This window comes from Typha angustifolia, chromosome 8 (assembly GCF_048772165.1).
Source record: "Typha angustifolia cultivar Huaian chromosome 8, ASM4877216v1, whole genome shotgun sequence".
In the NCBI taxonomy this organism is placed as follows: Eukaryota; Viridiplantae; Streptophyta; class Magnoliopsida; order Poales; family Typhaceae; genus Typha; species Typha angustifolia.
This window is the reverse complement of record NC_133246.1, coordinates 16,307,448-16,327,012: the sequence shown is the minus strand read 5'-3', so window position 1 is coordinate 16,327,012 and position 19,565 is coordinate 16,307,448. Positions and strand designations below refer to the sequence as shown.

General features: G+C 39.0%; 3 protein-coding genes across 4 annotated transcripts; 2 read left to right on the top strand and 1 right to left on the bottom strand.

Annotated features, from left to right (window-relative positions):
- The first annotated feature begins 328 nt into the window (after window positions 1-328).
- LOC140764649 (uncharacterized) lies at window positions 329-3,544 on the top strand. 2 transcript variants are annotated; one of them, XM_073103322.1, is made up of 5 exons: window positions 329-615; window positions 2,251-2,372; window positions 2,663-2,774; window positions 3,318-3,400; window positions 3,497-3,544. In XM_073103322.1, the coding sequence occupies exons 1-5, from the start codon at window positions 522-524 to the stop codon at window positions 3,521-3,523; spliced, it is 438 nt and encodes a 145-aa protein (XP_072959423.1). In that variant the 5' UTR covers window positions 329-521; the 3' UTR covers window positions 3,524-3,544. The 2 variants fall into 2 exon arrangements, with proteins under 2 accessions (XP_072959423.1, XP_072959424.1); XM_073103323.1 differs by having other exon boundaries at window positions 334-615; window positions 3,331-3,400.
- A 982-nt stretch (window positions 3,545-4,526) lies between these two features.
- On the top strand, window positions 4,527-8,891 carry LOC140764646 (TOM1-like protein 6). Its single transcript, XM_073103320.1, has 9 exons — window positions 4,527-4,997; window positions 5,291-5,369; window positions 5,642-5,740; window positions 5,887-6,000; window positions 6,854-7,023; window positions 7,103-7,184; window positions 7,295-7,380; window positions 7,632-7,850; window positions 7,935-8,891. Exons 1-9 carry the CDS (start codon window positions 4,858-4,860, stop codon window positions 8,770-8,772), a joined length of 1,827 nt encoding a protein of 608 aa, XP_072959421.1. The 5' UTR covers window positions 4,527-4,857; the 3' UTR covers window positions 8,773-8,891.
- Window positions 8,892-8,965: 74 nt separating this feature from the next.
- Window positions 8,966-11,924, bottom strand: LOC140764647 (protein NRT1/ PTR FAMILY 2.7-like). The gene is made up of 4 exons (XM_073103321.1): window positions 11,686-11,924; window positions 11,388-11,605; window positions 10,750-11,291; window positions 8,966-10,010 (listed from the first exon to the last, which is right to left on the bottom strand). Exons 1-4 carry the CDS (start codon window positions 11,780-11,782, stop codon window positions 9,185-9,187), a joined length of 1,683 nt encoding a protein of 560 aa, XP_072959422.1. The 5' UTR covers window positions 11,783-11,924; the 3' UTR covers window positions 8,966-9,184.
- Window positions 11,925-19,565: the final 7,641 nt, after the last annotated feature.

Sequence of the window (19,565 nt, the reverse complement as noted above, 5' to 3'; positions counted from 1 at the left end):
TGGTGTCTCCTTCCACCCATCATGACTGCTCTCATTAACTAGCACTTGTTCTCACTGTGGAGGTAACAGTAGATTGTCCGCAGCCCTGGTTGTAGGTATTTCACGCAGTCGAGGGAGTCGGCAGCCCTTGATTAGCTTCAAAATCATCCAGATGTGAGGATAATGAGTTAAAAGAAGTTTTTAACCAGAAGTTAACGATCAACCAGAGACTGCCAAGTAGCTAGCTAGTCCGGCTGCAGGAAATTCCCGCAGCAGGCCCCTGGGTTGGCATGGGCCCTACCTTGGTCGATGGCACCTCAGCAGCAGACCCTTTCGAGCACAATTGTCTCAAGTTAAAAGACGACCCATGGAGGTAGCTGGAGGATGTGGAGAAATGAGATGGATGCCATTTGGTTGCAGAGCAGAGCAGAGCAGAGGAGAGCAGCTCGCTGGCTTTTGGTGCGTTGGAGAGAGAAGAGGTGTGCACGGTGGAGAAGCAGGGCACGTGCATTACTATCTAATAGACGGATAGTTAGTTCTTCATGTGCCCATCTTCTCCACCAAGCACAGCTCATCTCAGTAATGGCCATGGGTGGAAGTGCTCAACAGCCGACAGTGCTCCCAGTCCCAGAGGAGGTAATTAAGTTACTTCAAACACATATTCTCCTAATCTTTACCATGGCATGATGAGAATGCACCAGATTTGTTTCGAGTTCATAGACGTAGGAAACAAATTAATCCGACAGAATGGCATGTACCAAAAGAAATAACTTGAGAAACAGATCTTTACAATGTTGTGCACTGGGGGAAATAATTGTTTTTATGGAGCAACAACCACTTCGTTCCCTTTTCTTGGAAACAATCTTTTGGTAGCTTCCTTCCGGACTTTTGTTTGTTTTCAGAGAGTCGGAATAAGAGATGAGATTGACAAGTGCACACAGTCGAGCTGGGCTCCCTCACTCTACAACTATAGAAGGGAATCTACTCTCTACTCAGTCTATTTCTTTCGTTGCTTCTCTTACGATCCATATCTAACGAAAGGTTCACTCACCCAAATGCCCGTGAACCTAACATCCTAGTTGTCCTAGTGTCCTACGTACCATTTGCAAATGGCCCGAAAGAAGGATGGGCTCTATTGCACAAAATGACATTGTACCACTTAGGATCCAAGCTTTTCCCTTCGCTAACCACTGGCTACCTCATCTTTCCTCTCCAAATTATAGTTAATCATAAAAATCATCACTTATAACTAAAATAATTATTTTAGAATTTTTGTCCAAATTACTAAAATTACTTTTCTCCCTAATTAATTTGTCTAACAAAAAGTATAGAGACGAATTTGATGCAAAAAAAATTATAATAAAATGTTAAATGATTTTATATATAAATGTAAGGAGGTAAAATATATTTAATATTTTTTTTTCTTTCTGATTAGATATAGTTTAGACTAAAGTGGACTTTGCTGGAGAAACTAGTTGAGTAGATCAGAGTGCTTATAGGAATTTAAAGCTCATTAGATAATTAGGACTAGCTGTAAATATTTGGCGGCAATAGTACATTTGTCACTTAAAGATGTAGTTGCCGACTTTATTGTTTTCGCGACCTCCTACGAATTCGGCGGAAAATAAGAAGTCGGCGTTGGCATTAAGAGTCCCAGCGACAAAGATAAAGCAGCTCTGTGGCTTCTTTAAACACCCTAGCCTTCCGGGATCAAATCCCGTTTGTTCGAGCAATGCGATCTTTCCTCTCTTGCTAGTTCGATGTTGGCTTACGACAACATGGCGATTCTTGAGGTAGATTGCACATCTCCAATGGATTTCTTATGATCTTGCACTGATGATGCGGTATATATATGCTTCTATTTGCTATTTAACAGTTGTTGGAACTCATAATCCAAAAGTGGTGCCAAAGTACCTCTTTCTTTCTTTTTTCGCCATCTCAATGGACAATCTGATCTTATAATTTAGTTCCCTAGTTTTGCCGCAAGTTTACGTTTCTTGTAGTTAGAAATGTGTCATCGTGCTGTGTTACTTGATCCTGCTGTTATGCAGTTACAAATGTCAACTCACTGCAATCAACGACAGTATAATAAGGGAATCATGTCGGATTTTAAATCATCTAGATTTGCAAACTTCAACTTAAATAGTAAACACAGGATGTAAAGTAGAGATATGCTGTTTAAGTTAGGCTGCTGTCTTAGATAGTAAAGTTTAAAAAAGTCACCATGCATGACTTTGTGTGGATTATATGGCGTTGTACCTCCGGTTGCAGGATCAGAGGGGTTAGGGGTTCTCTTGGGGCCTGGGAGAAGATTGACGCTTGAAATTTACCTGCTGAGGCTAATGAGGGGAGCTCAAGGATTCCTTCTTACAACACGGATGGATGATAATCTGGTACGCTCACCAGTTCTATTTTTACCTATTATCTTTTTTGAAAGTTTTACTTTGATGACTAATAAGACTATTTAAGATTTAAATTTTTTTTTCTCTCACTGTGATATTCTCTGTAACTTGGTAATGCCTACGAATGCAGCACTGTAAAACACAAGATTCCTTATTCCCTCAGTATATTTTATCGAACATTATTTGAGGAAGTTCTTTCAAAAGACTACTGGATGCCATAAACTCATACGGTAGTAATAAATCTTTCCATGGTACTACTCATTTATATGCAACTTCCTTAGGTGAGCTCTGTGCTGTTTGGTGATGATGGGTCAAGGCTTCTATTCGTCGGCAGGCAAAGTTTCCTCCTTAGAATATGGCCTTTCAAAATATTAAACATGCGCCCAGTTACTGGTAGGTGAATTAAATACAATTTTCCTTATTGTTCTCCCCTTTTTGGTCTCAATGGACAAAGGAAATTAGAACAACTGACATATATTTAAGAATGTTGGGTGCACGGTACTAATTTTCTAAGATAAGAAGATTGGATTAATGGCAAAATACTCACCTATTAATATGTTAAGTATTCACTCTTACTGAGATATGTAAATTTGTTATAAGAACTTCAAATCTTCTGTTGATGTTGCATTGCCAATCTGAGGGGCCTGTTCTTGTTGTCCCCCTCATGGATTCTGGCCAACTAGCTTAAATGGACTTCAACATGTTAGGTGATTTACATTTCAAAAGTAAGAAGACTAGAGTTACAAAAGTTACAAAATTGGCACTCAACATACATGGATAGAACCCTCAAAACACTGAGAATCTTTTTCAATATGATCAATGGCTCAATATCTACACAACCATATTGACTCCAGATATCTCCTGTATACTGTGAAAAATACTTAAAAGGTTTCATCTTCTGAACTGTCTTCTTGGCAACTGACATAAGCAAAGAAGTTTGTGATTTCAGAATTGGAGGGACTTGCAGAGATCATGCAATATATACAGTGGTGATTAAATCCTCTGAAATTATAGCTCAAGTAAGCATCTCACTCATTAGTCATCATCTAATCTTTAAATATACCTCTGTTATTTTGTATAATGGATAATTAACATTTCGTAAATGGTTGATGCAGGTCAGAGAGGAGAAGAAAATTGCTTAACATAGAATTTTATATGGCCATGATATGGTTCTTGGTGAAAGATGATGAGAAAAAAAAAATATAAGCAGATAGCAGTATCAATTTGATACTGATGAAGGCTAATAATAATAATAATAATAATATATATACTCTAGTAGATAGTCATAGTCATGGTCATTGTGCCTTTCAGGTTGAATTGCTGCCTCTTCGCTTTTCTAAGTCAAAACTTTTTGCTGCTGATTAAGATGAGCATTATGTAGCTGTAAGCATGACAGTGATAGAGACATCATCTTATATATTGCATAAGGATGCCACCTCTGAGTGCACTATATCGTGGTATCTCACATCTGGCAAGTTGTCTTTAGTTGCAATACAAATCAACTGTTCATTTGGAAGATAAAAGTTTGAGTGCATATCATTTTCATCAAGAATGATAGGCCACTATCAGGTGTGGACTTAATAGTCTATACCAATTATTTTGACCTACACTGTTTTCACATTACTTTGTTGCATATGGTGTCTCTTTTCCATTAAATAGGTTTCACAGTCCTGTAGCTGGTAGTGAAAGCTAATTTCTACTATGTTTGCAACAATGCTCACCTTTATTTTTGGATCTTCTTATCTAAAACAAGAGACTGGCAAGCATCAGAATATTTTGTAATCTGTAACTATTATTGCTTTTTTGTTGGGCCAAATTATTGAATCATATAAATATTGTCTCCTTTTCTTTTCTTAATCTTTGTTGCCTGTGGATAAGCAATAACATCAAGAAGAATTTTAGTTGTGGATGCAAATATGCAGTATAGTCCTTCACAAATGGAGAGAAATTATTGTTAGAGAGAAGAAAATTTGAATTGTTCGGGTCCTTATAAATGCGCTCTTCATAAGGACAAAAAGATCTCTCATTAAAGTACATAATCGCAACGTTACCGATGATATCGAGAAATTGTCGTAGAGCCCCCCCCCCCCCCCCCCCCCCTATAATTCCCTATTTATAGACGCCCCTAATCTTTTCTCTTCCATTTTTGTCCTTTCCACCCCGGCTTCAACTCTCGCGGGTCCCGACGATACCACCGGCGTTTAAGAACCAACCTTTTCTGCAATTAGAAACAAAAAAAAAAGAAACCCCCCCAAGAGGGAATAAGAAAGAAGAATAAGGGCAGCAAAAGCCCTCTTTGTTATCGGGACCTCTGCAGTAAAATTCCCTCCCCAATTCCAAGCTTTATCTGCTATCCTTCTCTCTTATCTCTGTCGGCTTCGTCTCTTTGATCGTTCGGACAAGTGCAAAGGGGCGGTTGATTCCTCTACTCCGAGTGGAGAGAGTTGTGGTCTCTCTAGGGTTTCGGTTTCTTGCTATGATTTCTCTAGATTTGGGGAAGATGTCGTCTTCGTCGTCCGCGACGGTTCGGGTGGAGAAGGCGACGAGCGATCTCCTGCTCGGGCCGGATTGGACGTTGAACATGGATATCTGCGATTCCATCAATTCTCATCAGTGGTGAATAAAACTCGAAACTTATCCACGGAATTTACGATTGTTGCTCAGAATTTCTTCTAAATTTTAGTGATTTTTTGTTGCTTTCCTGAGCGTGTGCACACATAGATAAGCACTTTTGGTTCTTCTAATATACGCTTGCCATGAATTTAGGCTATCATCGTCCTATTTGTGTTTTAATCTATCTATTTGGGTGTTTGTATAAGTTTACTCTCATCATTTTGGAGGAGGAAACTATTTGTTTGCGGTTCAAGCTTAGAATTATCCATGAAGTCTCACATGGCGTGTTGAATCAGGCAAGCAAAAGATGTGGTCAAAGCTGTGAAGAAGCGTCTACAACATAAGAGCCCAAAGGTTCAATTTCTTGCATTGACGGTATGTGCCAACTTTATGGAAGTCAAACTGGGTTGATGTTAAACTACAGTATTATGCAACTTGATATGAAACCTTATCTAATTCGAATTATATCTATTAAATTCTTCACTGGTAGTCATTTAACTCTTAGGTGCATTTAGTTCTGTGATTATTGATTGAATATCTGATAGGTGTTTCCCCTTTTGTTTCTTTCTTTTGCCTTAGACGGTTAGACATATCTTTGAATAGACATTTTGAAGTGTTTTGCATTCTTTTCTTTTCTCCTTTTGCAGCTATTGGAGACAATGGTGAATAATTGTGGCAATGATGTGCATTTTCAAATAATTGAGCGCGATATTCTGCAAGAGATGATCAAAATAGTCAGGAAAAAGGTTAGTTTATGTTTTTAACTTCTTACTAACATGCAGGTATGTATATTCTTATGTTTTTTCTTTAATAGTCTAAGTGGCTTATTGGTATGGGATTACTTCAATCTTTGTCATCCATGTGATGAAAAATTTATTGAACATTTTTGCAGACAGATATGGAAGTGAGGGATAAAATCTTGTCACTACTTGACTCTTGGCAAGAAGCATTTGGTGGAGCTGAAGGGAAGTATCCTCAATACTATTGGGCATATGCTGAATTAAGGGTTTGTACTATAAATTCTTTTTTCACTTTGTTCCAAGGGTTGTTTCTAATATTTTTTTTTTCTCTTTCTCAGAAAAGCTTTAGTATGATAATTGAAAACATGTTTTTGGCTTTCTGCTATATTTTTTCTTTTGCATGTGAATTGATTCGGTGTTCTTAAGAGCTCTTTGTTGCATGATTTTTGCATAGCTGAAAATTTGCTCAATATATTTGCATGATACTTGAAACTAGACCTGAGCATTTTGGGTCAGGTTGAGCCCAACTCCCTATGTAATTGCAGCTCAACCCAAGCCTAGTACATCAACCCACCTGACAAACGGGGTTAGGGTTGGGCATAGGCCCAACCTGCACCACTTAAATAAAAGACATTATTTACCAAAATACAATAATATATGAAATTATGGTTATAAATAATTTATACATAAAATATATATATATATATATTAATTATATCAGGCCAAGTCAGGTTGGGCCATTGGAGTTGTAATCTGCCCAAACCTAGCCTTATTGTGGATCATATTATATTAATTATTTCATGCCGAGTCGGGTCGGGCCATTGGAGTTGTAATCAGCCCAAACCTAGCCTAATTGTAGATCGGGTCTTATAATTTAAACCTAGGCTGGCCCAACGAGACTTCTTGACCCGACCCGCCAATAAATAAATCCGGTCAAGTGGGTCACAATCTCATTTTTTTTCCTTTGGAACTTTTACATTAGAGTCTAGTTTTTTGAACTTTGACATGCTCAAGGATACTGTTGTACAATTGTTTTGATGAAGATAATTATTTCTCTCGTTTATGTTAAAAGGAATGTTGACCTATAGTTGTTTAATCAATGGAGTATCTATTTTGTAGAGATCCGGAGTGGAATTTCCACAACGCTCCCCAGATGCTCCTCCAATATTTACTCCTCAAATCAATCGACCTGCACCTTTGCTGCAAGTTCCACAAGCAGGTTATGGTATGCCTACTAATTCTAGTTTAAGACTAGATGAAGCAATGGCATCTGATATGGCAAATTTGAGGTAAATTTAGTCTAGTTTTGGTATTAGGTACTCTTCTTTTCAATAAAGAATTTTTGTGACAATTTTTATGCGGTTTCAGCTTGTCAGACTTGGATAGCATGCAAAGTGTAACAGAGCTGCTATGCGAGATGCTGAAAGCTGTAAATCCAGATGATCGTGGGGTATGCATATGCTCATATTTTGTATCTTGTTGCTGACTGTCCTACAACTATATGCTGTCTATGCTTTTAGTTATTTTTACTGTACTCAACATGCTTCCCCCCACCTTTAGGCTGTTAAAGATGAAGTCATCACAGACCTTGTTAGCCAGTGTCGCTCCAACCAAAAGAAGCTCATGCGTTTGATAAATACAACCAGGTATGTGCCTTCATTAATTCTTTAGTGATATTCTTTTAATTTTGTTGTGTTGATCAAACTAAACAAAACACCAGTTCATGTTCAATTCCAGGATCATCTTTTGTACCTTATTCTTTTTCTTTGACCTTTTCTCTGTATAGATACAAGTAACCTGATTGTTGTAACACAGTCACACATTAATTAAGCTTCATTTTTGCTGCAAACGCTTCCTGTATGGCAGTTACTGACTGTCTCTTGGTTTATATCCACAGGGATGAGGAGATTTTGGGTCAAGGTCTTGAATTAAATGATAACTTACAAATTTTGCTTGCAAAACACGATGCAATAGCCTCAGGTTCTCCTATGCCAACTGAAATACCTGATTCAATTCCAAGGCCAAGTACACCTGTTGCATCTACACCTGTAGTGGTAAATGGATTGGAAGATGAAGAGGAAGAGGAGGATGATGAGTTTGCACAGTTAGCCCGCAGGTCTCACTTAGGTCTAATTCGTCCGTTTCCTTTTTTAATGAGAATTATCTTTGATTTACAATCTTCATATTTTCATCCATGCAGGAACTCTAAATTGCAGTCTGTAAGCACTGAAAACGCATCTTCTGTAACCGGGGATCAAGCTTCCTCGAACCACAATTGTGCAACAATTTCAACTGTTACCCCCAGTACTGCAGCTTCATCCTCTGTTCCGACCAATGCATTGGCCCTGCCTGATCCCCCTGCACCAGTCAGGACTGCCACAAAAGAGCAAGATGTGATGAACCTTCTTAGCCTTGCCTTGACGTCAAATCCTTCACCACCTCGAACTCCGGTGACACCTCCCTCTGTCGCCAATCAGAACGTGGCACCAGCATCTCATTCTCCCAATGGGCAAGAGCGACCTTTCCATCCACAAGCTTATGCTGTAAACCAAGGATTTGCTCCCTATAACAGTTATGTTGCACCATGGGCGCAGTCTCAACCTCGATCGATCCCTCCGCCACCTCAACCTCAGCCTCAATTTCAGGTTCCTGAGAGCTCATCAAGTTACCCACCCCCACCATGGGCTACTGCTCCAGTCAATCCGGAAACCAACCATTTCTCACCTCCGGTGTATCAATTTCCATCTGCTCCCAATGCTGCTGCTTATTCTCCAACACAAGCTTCTAGACCTATACAGAACTTCAATTCGCCCGTTTCTAGATTTCATAGTAGCCCAGCTCCTGCTGCAGGAATGCAAATGAATCCAAACCTGAGGCAGTCATCCTTTACAACTTCTCTTAAACCATACGTTTATTCGAACAGATTGTTCGATGAGCTGAGAGACTTGAGAAGCACAGATGGCAGTCTGAAGACAAGCGGTGTAACTCCTACTTCATCCGGCTCTTCCAACCAAGCGATGAACAGTGAAAGAAAATAGAACTATCGTTTAGATATTGTGTATAGCTATGGGATATGCAATGTTTTCTGCATAGACTGTTTACAGATACAATGATCTCTTGATTGAATGATATCACTGGTGTTGCTTCTCCAATTAAAGTAAGGGAAGGTTTGTTTCTCTCATATTATTGCATAGCTAAATAGGAGGCAAACAAAATAATGAGAGAATGGACATCTTAAGTTTGTTGAGGATTTTTATGTTTATTTTTTTCTTCTTTAATAGACGAGTGATACACCAATCTTCTCACAGTGAGTTTAAGCCACAAGCCCGCAACGCGATACAAACCGTCATAATTTCTCTATAGGAGAAATAACAAAGCGAGGCTTGTGTGACTTACCCTTAAGGCCTCTTATTAATATATGTTGAAAGAGAAAAACCTCCGGCTTTGCAGCTAATCTGGAGCAGTTTGAACCTTGTCGGTTGCAGTCCGATACTTGTAGAGCTTAGAGCACAAGACGTAGTACCCAAAGTTAATCCCCCCGACTACAACCAGCATCCAGTACACGTTCTCCAATCTAGACTCGTTTATATCATCAGGTAGCCACGTGGTGGCTCTTCTCACCAATCCAATCACAGCCGTACTCAGGTAAAATCCAAGGGACACGATCAACGCGATCATCCCCGTCGCGGTGCTACGTAGCGACTCGGGGAACTCCTGGTAATAGAACGCCACCTGTCCGGGGAACTGGAACGCCTCCCCCACCCCTGACACTGCCAACGTCATCACGAGCCACAGCACTGACATGGGCACGACGGCACCGGTCACATGGGGGGAACTGCGGGCGATGGACTCGCGCCTCCGCTCGACCAACGCGGAGGCGACCATTGAGGCGGCGTTGAGCACGTGGCCGACCCCGATTCGCTGGAGCGGGGTCGGGGTGTGGCGGGTGAGGGCGTGGTATAAGGGGATGAGGAGGCGGTCGAGAAGGAAGAGGGAGAGGACGACAGCGGAGAAGGAGGAGACGATGAGGGAGCCAGCCGGGAGGATGAAGTGGGGGCCGAGGTGGCGATCGACGGTGAGGGCTTGGAGAACGGTGAGGCTGCCTTGGATGCCGATGGAGATGCTGAGGAAGATGGAGGAAGACCAGAGCGGGAGGATGCGAAGGAGGGACTTCAAGTCCGACACCTCTTGGGTGCTGCAGAGGTGCCAGGGACGGGCGACGGTGCCGTCCGGATGGGTGTCGCCGTCGGTGATCACCGCCGCGCGATTGAGGATGCTGCAGTTGTTATCATAGATTCAATAAGATTACACAACAAATCCCAAATAGGGAAAAAATGCACGTTTAATAAAAATATATTTATAGAATAGTAGATGGATCATTTCTCTGCCTTTCTCCTCATTCTTTTCTAAAAATTTGGATTCAAACTAAAGAAAATTATTTCTCTATTTCGTTTGTTTGCTTTCTCTTCTCTCATATTCTTTTTAATTTTTATCGAAGCAGAGTGCCAAAATATTCTTTGATATTCTTTATCAAAAACACAGCGAAACTGGGCTAAACGCAAAATGTTAGGATGTGAAATTCAAAAAAAAAAAAATCCTATTCTGTTTTTTTTCCTTATCTACTCTTCGAATAAGTCAACTTGAAAGCAAAAAGGTAACATGCATAAATATCTTCGAAATTTAGCAGGCTTAAATGGTTGCTCTAACAGAGAAGTTTTCCATCAGATTCCTATCTACCGCCCACCAAATTAACTTCCAATACTGTCGCTTACTTCTGCAAACGATTGCGATCTCCCGTTCCTTCCTTTCACAGCACACTACTATCCTTACAGATAGGATTCGTCGTCTTATCATAATTAGATAGCCCGCGAAAACGACAGAAGGACCTAATCCCGACAGAGACGGGTCACTAGAGACATTGAACTAAATTGCAACTCATTTGTATGCTTTTCCAAAAAAAACTTGTCCTTAATTATGTAACCACGTTTGAGATAGATACATAACGCGCGTCATACCTAAAGCTTTGGCTTGGAGCTCCTCTAGTGCTTAGGCTATAAATCTCTACAGCTCCTGTATAGTAATTCAATTGCTCCGGTGATGTCATATCAATATAACTCTTCCTTACAGCAGCTACAACAACCCTGGCTAGCCCTACGAACGGGCTCCCTTGCGCCGCCGGCAGTTTATAGTACCGGCCGCCGAGAAGCAGGACCACCACACCTACGGCACTGCCGACCGTGGATAACCCGAAGCCGAGAGCCCAGCTGACGGTGTCCTGAACGTAGACGATGACGGTGGCCCCGAGGATGGACGAGCCGTAGAGGAGTATGAAGTACCAGTTGAAGAATATATCTCGCTCCTGAGGCCTGTCGAACTGGTTCGCCCCCATCGTCGCCATCGTAAACCGGGTTCCCCCGGTCGCGATGGCCATTAGGAACACGGCGCCGTATAGGGCTGCGAACTGGCCGGGCGACGCCGATTCACACGAGCCAAATGCTGAACACGGAGAAGGCCTCAGAGAAGGAAGGGCGGCCGTTAGAGTGAAGAGGACCAGTGACTGCACGCATGCAGGTCAGTCACATATTTGTTTTAAAAAAATAGTGAGAGAAAGACGTATTAATCATTTGTGCGGAATTAATCAAAATCTCACGACCAGAAAGGAGGCGGCAGAAGAGAAGGCAACAACTGGATAACAACCAAAGTAGGCGTCCGAGACGATGGCTCCCGCAACGGGGGCAAGGTTGATGCAACCATTGATGATGTTTGAGATTTGAGCCGCATCGATACTCTTGACGTTGTATTCTCTTATCAAGTACACGATTAAGTTACTACCTGCACCACTGATGGCTAACCCCAATCCTAACGTACTCCCTGCGATATGTGTTATATAAGGAGCTAGTCAGTGTGAGAAAGTTTGTAGAATTAACTGATAGATATATTATACTAATTACCTGAGATGAAAGGAAATGTAATCCAACCCCCTCGCTTCCCAGTTCTCTGTGCTTCAATGACATCGAGATTACATCCCTCGGATCCTTCCGTTTCCATTCCCTCTCTCTCTCTCTCTCTCTCTCTCTCTCTCTCTCTCTAATAAAAAATAAAAAATTAAACTAGAAAGTTGAAGCACTTCGTGACCAGAATAAGACCAAGCGAAGGCCAGCCCATGTATATATATATAATATCGCCATGAAAGTTGATATCTAGACAGTTTACAGCAACGGTAGGTAGAAAGTCTATTTTGAAGCAATAAGTAGCTATAAACTCGGTGGTTATTTTCCTTTCCTTTTCTAGATCCGTCTCCATCATCCATGTCATGTCGGAGGGGTTGAGTTGCACATCACTTGCACCATGCCATCTTGTGGCATCTAGAATTAGAAATCCTGCAGAAGCTTCTCACAGCACTGGTAAAAATCCCGACTCGATCCCTATAAACTAACATATAAAGTGAACAGAATGCAATGGTCTTTTGGTCCAAATAGCTTACATGCTTGCATTAGAAGGTAGAACCCTATTCTCTATTGTGGCCGCACTTTTTTGTCTTTTCTGATGAATAATAAAAGATCGAGTTAGTTTATAGAGGGATAATTTTCATTAAAGAAATAGTTTCTAGAGGGATATATAAGGAGATCACGTTAGTTTACCAAACAGGACTTGTTTAGTCTTTTAGCGGAGTACGAAGAAATATTTAACAATGTAAGGGGTGTTGAAAAGTACATGCGAGAGGAACGTTCTCGTTAATTATGAAACAATAATCTAATTATGCTTCCAAATTTTTTATTTACTATGTAATAACCTATTTATATTATATGAATAGACAAAATTTCAACCCATTTAATATGTGGGACATGATTATAGCCCTTGAATTAAGATTCCAAATTTGGAGAGGAGGACGTTAGGTCATCGTCTGGAAATCAATTTCACATTGGGCTGGTCCGACCCAATCCACTTGACTCAAAATGTCGTGAGTCAAAATTGTCGATCCAAGTCCAAAGAATTTCCTACGCCAGAGCTTGCTATGTCTCATAAAATTAACTTATAAAATAACGTCATCTATCATCATAACATTATACTCTCATTTATAACACGGTATAACTAAATGGGCCCTTATAGGAGCCCACATATAAAGGCCCATTAATTTCAAATGGCCCATAGACACGTGCCGGACGTTTTATACATATATCACTTTCCTTCCCATAATACCCACTAGTATGTCGACATGCTCCTCCTCACGATTACTTTAGAAATTCTCGCTTGTTCCCAGAATATCACAAAAGGCTTTAGAAATGAGGACATGATGTCCACACTTGTGGGCCACTCTTAAAATTCTAATACTACCCCTATCTCTCTTCGATTTATTCTACCTGCATTAGTTTAATGATCCGATCAACTTAAAAGTAGAGAAGACTTAGATTCGTTCAAATTATTTATCGATTGGTTTTTGCATTTAAGCAAACTGGATTAACTTAGTGGGTATTTCGGTCAATACGGCCATCAACTCTTTTTTACTAACTGACATTCTGACAACTTACTCGCTAGATGGATCCCTAATCGATTTATTTAATGAACATAGGTATTTCACGGCGGTACTTTAACCCAAAGTCATGAGTTGTGATCGGCAAGCAAAGGAGAGCAGGAGAGGAGATCCATGGTGAGGTTGGAGTCTGCCATCTATGTAGTGCTTGGGGTGATCATGAGAAAGAGCATCTGCAGGTTTCATGAGGTGAGCAAGATGGCCAGGGAGTTCATCTCAGTCCTCACTACTATGGCTCGGTTCTCTGGCTTGGCACTCCGGAGACCGGTGCCAGTTCCGGCGAGGTACTCACCCATGTCATCCATGGTGATGGTCGCTAGGCATGACAGGTAGATAGAAGATCATATATATGTGCTGTGCATGCATGCATATCACATATATACGCATATACTTGTTCTCCTTCACCATCTAACCATCCATCACCAGTATTAATGTCAGTATTAATGTCTTCTTTCCTTTATCTCCTTTAAGTTGTTGCCACTATGTATCATGGATGTTGTCTTTTCTTTTTTTTGGGTTAATGTAAACATATTTCTTTATTCTTGGGTACGATTTTGTTGGTGTTGGTGTATGTAGATTTGAATCTGGACTTCCTGGTTTTGTTATTGATGATTGATCTGGGCTTTAAGAGCCTAATGAGGTAGTAGACTCGAATTAGTGAAAGAAGAGAGTAGAAGAAAAGTTGGGAGGTGTGCTACCAAAGTTAATTAATTGCATTAGGGCAGTGATAATTAAGAAGATCTAGCTTAGCTAGCTTGGGGCCAAAAGAATCAAACCCTAACTGCTTCTTTTCTGTAGATGAAACCCTATTGTATAGAGGTACATGACAATACAATTAAAAGCAGTCTTCTGCATCAAATATAGAAAGTATAAATTGCATTAGCATTCATCAGAAGAATATAACCACATGAAGTGAGCAAGATTATGCATCGAAGTTCTGGAAAAATTTAAAAATGCAACTCAATTGGCCAATGTTCTTATGATACTATAGGATCAGACAGGCATGAACGGTAGAGCAACGAATTATTCTTCATTTTATGAACTGATGCGACTCTTGTTTCTGCTCTTTGTTGCTTTGAGTTGCATATGGTTCCTTAGGAGATCATGCATAGTCACAGTTCATCGATGTTTCTTTCTTTTGGTTTTATTTCTACAGAAACAGGTCTTTCATTTTGTGAAATCTAGAATGGTTCAATCAAAATTGGATTAATATTCGTTGTTGATGAGAAAGCTTTAAGATTTTTGGTGTGATAAATTGTGCAATTCAGAGTTGCATGCCATAGAATTCAGGTATTATTTTCTTTACCATATTCCTATCAAAGGGTTGTCAGTTTTAAGATTGAGATAATTTGACGTTAAACATGACATAGAGTGGCATTTCATCAATGAAAATGTGTGTGTGTGTGTGTGTGTGTGTGTTACTTTGCCCAAGCTTGAATAGTTTGTGTCTCAGATCGCTAGAAACAATATATGCCATATGAATTATGTGTCCTTGAAGGTCCACGAGAGTATATCATGGTGTTTCTGAATATTACTGATGAATTGGGCTCTACTATGTACATAAATGAAACCATAGTTTCATTAAGGTTGTTCCTTCTATCCTTCTAGTCTAGGTTTTATTATTAATGTAACTAATAGACTAAGTTTTTATCAAACTCATCGATCAAACCATTTGAGTTGGTTCAATATGAGTCTCATAGATTGTGTTATGTTGCTTTGAGTACATTTGACTCCACTTGACTCATGTAGCTTGGGTTAAGTCGAGGGGCATGTATAAGAGGGCTTATGCACCCAAACATGAGAGAATTGGCAAGCAAAAGGGGTTTCTCTCTTATTCTCTCATCTCGGTGTAGACAAGAGAGGGATAGAAGTTTGCACTCTAGGTCTTCTAATTGCTACTTCATGGACTCCAAGATTGTTTTAATCTTAGAATGTCGTATGCAGTAGAGATGTGAGACAACTCTATTTGTATCTTTATATTCTTGATAGGAGATTCGTTATTTCTCCTCAGAAAAGTAATCCGGCGTTTGGTGAAGTTCATATGTTATCGTGCTGTGGATATGCATGCACTTGTCTTCTACTTAGAATTATATCTTTCTCCATATTCTTGCATATCTTGAGCGTGAGGCTTGCTTAGAGCTAAGTGCTTTGGTATTAGAAGTATTTTAGCCACATACACTCTACTATTACGTACCCAAATAAGAATTCATTTGAATATCTTCTTCTGCTGAAGAAAGAAACTGTAAAACTAATCTTTGGCATGCTTAATAAATTGTTTCACATAATGATATCTAATAAAAAGATAATCCACAAAACAAATCATTGTGTTTAAAATAAAATACAGAGATTAATTGATATATATCCATAAGATAGGTTGTTAAGAAATACTATTGATTCTTAATACAACTTTAAATAACGACGACGACAGCAAATGTTGCCCCTAAGAATAGTCAACTTGTACTATTTAAAAAAAAAGAATTTTAATAAAGATGTGACATTGGCATTGCCTGGAAGTCTTCTATAACTAGGATTCTGAAAGATATTCTTGCCCAGTATAATATATATATGTATATGGTTTGAGTAAGCTCTTCAATATGACTAAAACTAAAACTATATAACATTTCTTAGCCTTTCTTCTCTTATATTTTCTCGTATTAAGAGTCTCTTCCCAACCCACCTATACGTCCTATATATCTCCCATATTGTACCCACTGCATACTGCTGTTAAGTATATTATACGTTTTATTTGGAGTTATCTTTTTCCCAATAGTGAGCTTAGTGTAAACAAGAAGCTATAGAGAATAAGTTAATTATATTGTATGAAGTCTTGTAGTCATTAAATAAAGAGAACCACAGTCCACGGACCGTTCACATTGCCTAAAGTTTTATGCTAAACTATTTAATTCCTTAATTGGTCTTCTTTCGCTGGTGAATAGTGTTAATGTGTTATAATCATGCTTCAAGTTAATATATCTAGTTAACTCTTTTTGCTTCATTGTTTTCTTTTCTTTAATATTGTATTATAATTTTATCTTAATGGATTGATAAATACGATTGTCTATTTCTATAACTATTTAACGTAACATAAAATTAAAAGAAACTTATAATATTTCATCCCTCCTGGTGTGAAAATTTTGGGCTTCGCCACTGCCACTGTTTATGATCGTATGACCACTCGCTCTATCTGATGGGAACGGAGAGTCATTAATGACCTACAAGTTGAATTAGTATTGGGTACCATTGATAATTAATCATTAATTAATTCACTCATCTGGGCCGCAACTATATGGGCCTCACAAAGGTAAGTTCCCATCCAAAGCCCATAAGTTGGCCCGTACCTAAATGGGGTTAACAACTACTGCCACATTAAGAGCACATTACGACGTGAGTTATTGGCCTTAATTTAATTGCTCTCCACTTAGGCAAGCATCATAAGATTTATTTTTATTTTTATTTTTATAATACAATTTTAACACGAGGTTTTGAGTCTTCGTAGCAAACTCGTAACCAAGAGTTGGCAATTAATTTACTTGAATTTCTATTTGTTTATTAGCCAATCGATTGTTCTACAAACGCCAAAAGATGCAGTACTTGCATGAGTCATGTAGGCAGATGCATGCCCAGCCAAATTGATCTCCCTCCTTGTCCTTTTTAATTAATTAATTAATTCATGGCCCCCGGGACACTAATTGCTCATTTGAACTTTGAGTAGATAGATATATTTGGCAACTTGCTTCTCCACTTTATGCTTTTATTAGTCTTGTTTCCATTGTCACAATCACATGTGAATGTAACTTCCAAAGTGTTCTCACGTGATCTTTGGTAGTATATCGATCTATCACAAGAATCCTGGAGTAATCCATCCACAAACGATCTTCTCTAACAGTATTAAAACTTAATCACCAAATTAAGGTGGAGTAGCTACCATGCATGTATGGTTAATATACAATCTTTAATTGTAACATTGAGCCAATCAAACATTAACAATCATGCAGATATATTTATATATATATATATATATATATATATATATATATATATATCTAGCAGTTTAAGGGTACAACAAAATTAAAATGCAACTGGTTGTATATATATATATATATATATATATAACCTCTGTGGAGTTGAGCTACATAGGATCCCTTGATAGGGTAAAAAGATTTGGAAACAAACCCCATCTGCAAGAATAGTAAGCCACAAAGTTAAAACTGGTTACATGGGTGTGTGGAGTATTTTTGTTCCATCCTAAAAGAACAAGTATAGAACTGGGAGAAGTCACGAGAAGTTTGTCAAATTGCATGCAGCCAAACATGGCAAAAGCCTGGCAATTTATGGCAGCAGAGAAGACCATCATATCTATTGCTCTCCTTTCTCCTGCAGCTTGCAAATCCCACCACAAAGAGATGAGGGATGAGAGATGAGAGGTGAGATAGCTTTGGGAAAAAGGCAAAAACTCGTATAAGCTCAGCAACCCACATTCCCCTACCCAAAGCTAAAAGAGAGGAGTAGAATAAGGTCTTTTCAATACATATAATAGGGTCTATCTCTCTCTCTCTCTCTCTCTCTCTCTCTCTCTCTCTCTCTCCCATGGAATGTTTCTGCCTCAAAAGATCTCCTATGGTGAGGTTACATCTCATTAGTTCAGTAACTTATATACTAATCATCATATGAACTACTGAATTGTGAGATAAAAGTGATGGAAATGAAACAAGAAGAGCAGAAGCACGATTTTTCTTTTCTTTTCTTTCTGCTAATTAATTATAAGAATAAATGCATGCGATAGAATGGATGATAGGAAATTAAGGTGTAAAAGTTGAAACTTACGTATATAGATGGAAGTATATATAAGTGGAACACAAACCCTAACTCTAGGACCGAGGAGCACAAGGAGGAGAAGAAATAAATGAAGCTAGCACTGAGGTAAGCCCACAAGGGCTTAGATCTAGTACTAGAGACAAAGGCCAGGGGAGAGTATACGTACGAGTAAAATTGTAGTGTTGTGATGATTTAGGAAAGGATAGCAAGCTACATGTGTGCATGCATGTGAATAAGATGGTACATAGTTTGGCATTAATGTGGCATGGAGACAAGAGAACATTGAATGGGTTAGTGGACACGGACATGGCAAAAGCCTAAATCCAAATTAAGCCAAGCCATGAAGGAGATGGATGGAGATTGGAGAAAGGAGAAGGCTTTTAATTGAGAAGTCACGAGAAGGTTTACAGTGGCCTTATTCTAGTCTTGTGACCGTTAACCCAGTACTATTTTATTGGCCAAGGAGCTGGAGGACGTTCAAAGTGTACTTCATATGGTCCCATCCTCATATTATTATATATCTTATCTATCTATCTTTTAATTTCGTACCTAATTAATCAAGATCGTGTTGCTTAAAAAGTATCAATTAATTAATGCTTGGTGTCATGTAATTTCACCTATCACACCTCCTAAAACCCTCAAATTCCCTGCCATGGGTGTCACGATTTGGCATGTTCGTGCTGAAGATAATTTAAAGGAAACGTACAAAATTATGTGCGATCGATGGAGAAATCCCCCGTGAAGGGAAATTGGAGTCTTTCACAACTCATATCATTCATAATATAAATCTTCACTAATTCTCTCTCTCTCTCTCTCTCTCTCTCTCTCTCTCTCTCTAAAAATAGAGAAATATATATATAAATGATCTCTTTCGTTCCTGAATCCCACATTCAAACAACTGCTCCTTTGACACCTTTTCTGCTTCCAACGTTCGCCAATATCACGAGCAGATTCCTCTCTCTTTCTCTTCAATTATAACGTAAAAATATATGACGAGATTAATAATTAGGTTGTTATATAGTGTGGTACCAATTATTGGATTTGTTGTTTTAACATATTATTGGATGGCTAGCTCGTGTTGGATCTTTATATATATAAAGGGAATGTGTGGTGTTCCTAAAGTTGATGGGGACCCTTAGAGAGAGATAGTTAACTTGGTGGGATAGAGCCAACTACTTAGCCAATTAACAAGCTCCTTAATACCATTTTGAGACGTATTCGAGTATACAGAGAATATTTTTTTTACTAGTGTTTGATGTAATCTTGTGACAAGCATGCATTTTTATACCATAACAGAGGCATGAAAATATATAAAAATATATAGCTGCCCGCCTCCGATCAACATTTTAATTAAGTTGCATGTTTGATACCTTGGCAATTTGGAACTTAGTTTTAAGGGTAGTTTTGTAAAATTCCTGCCTCCAGATGTTCATCATGTTGTACACCAATCAGGAGATGATATAGATTTGAGGGCTTCCCAGTTCC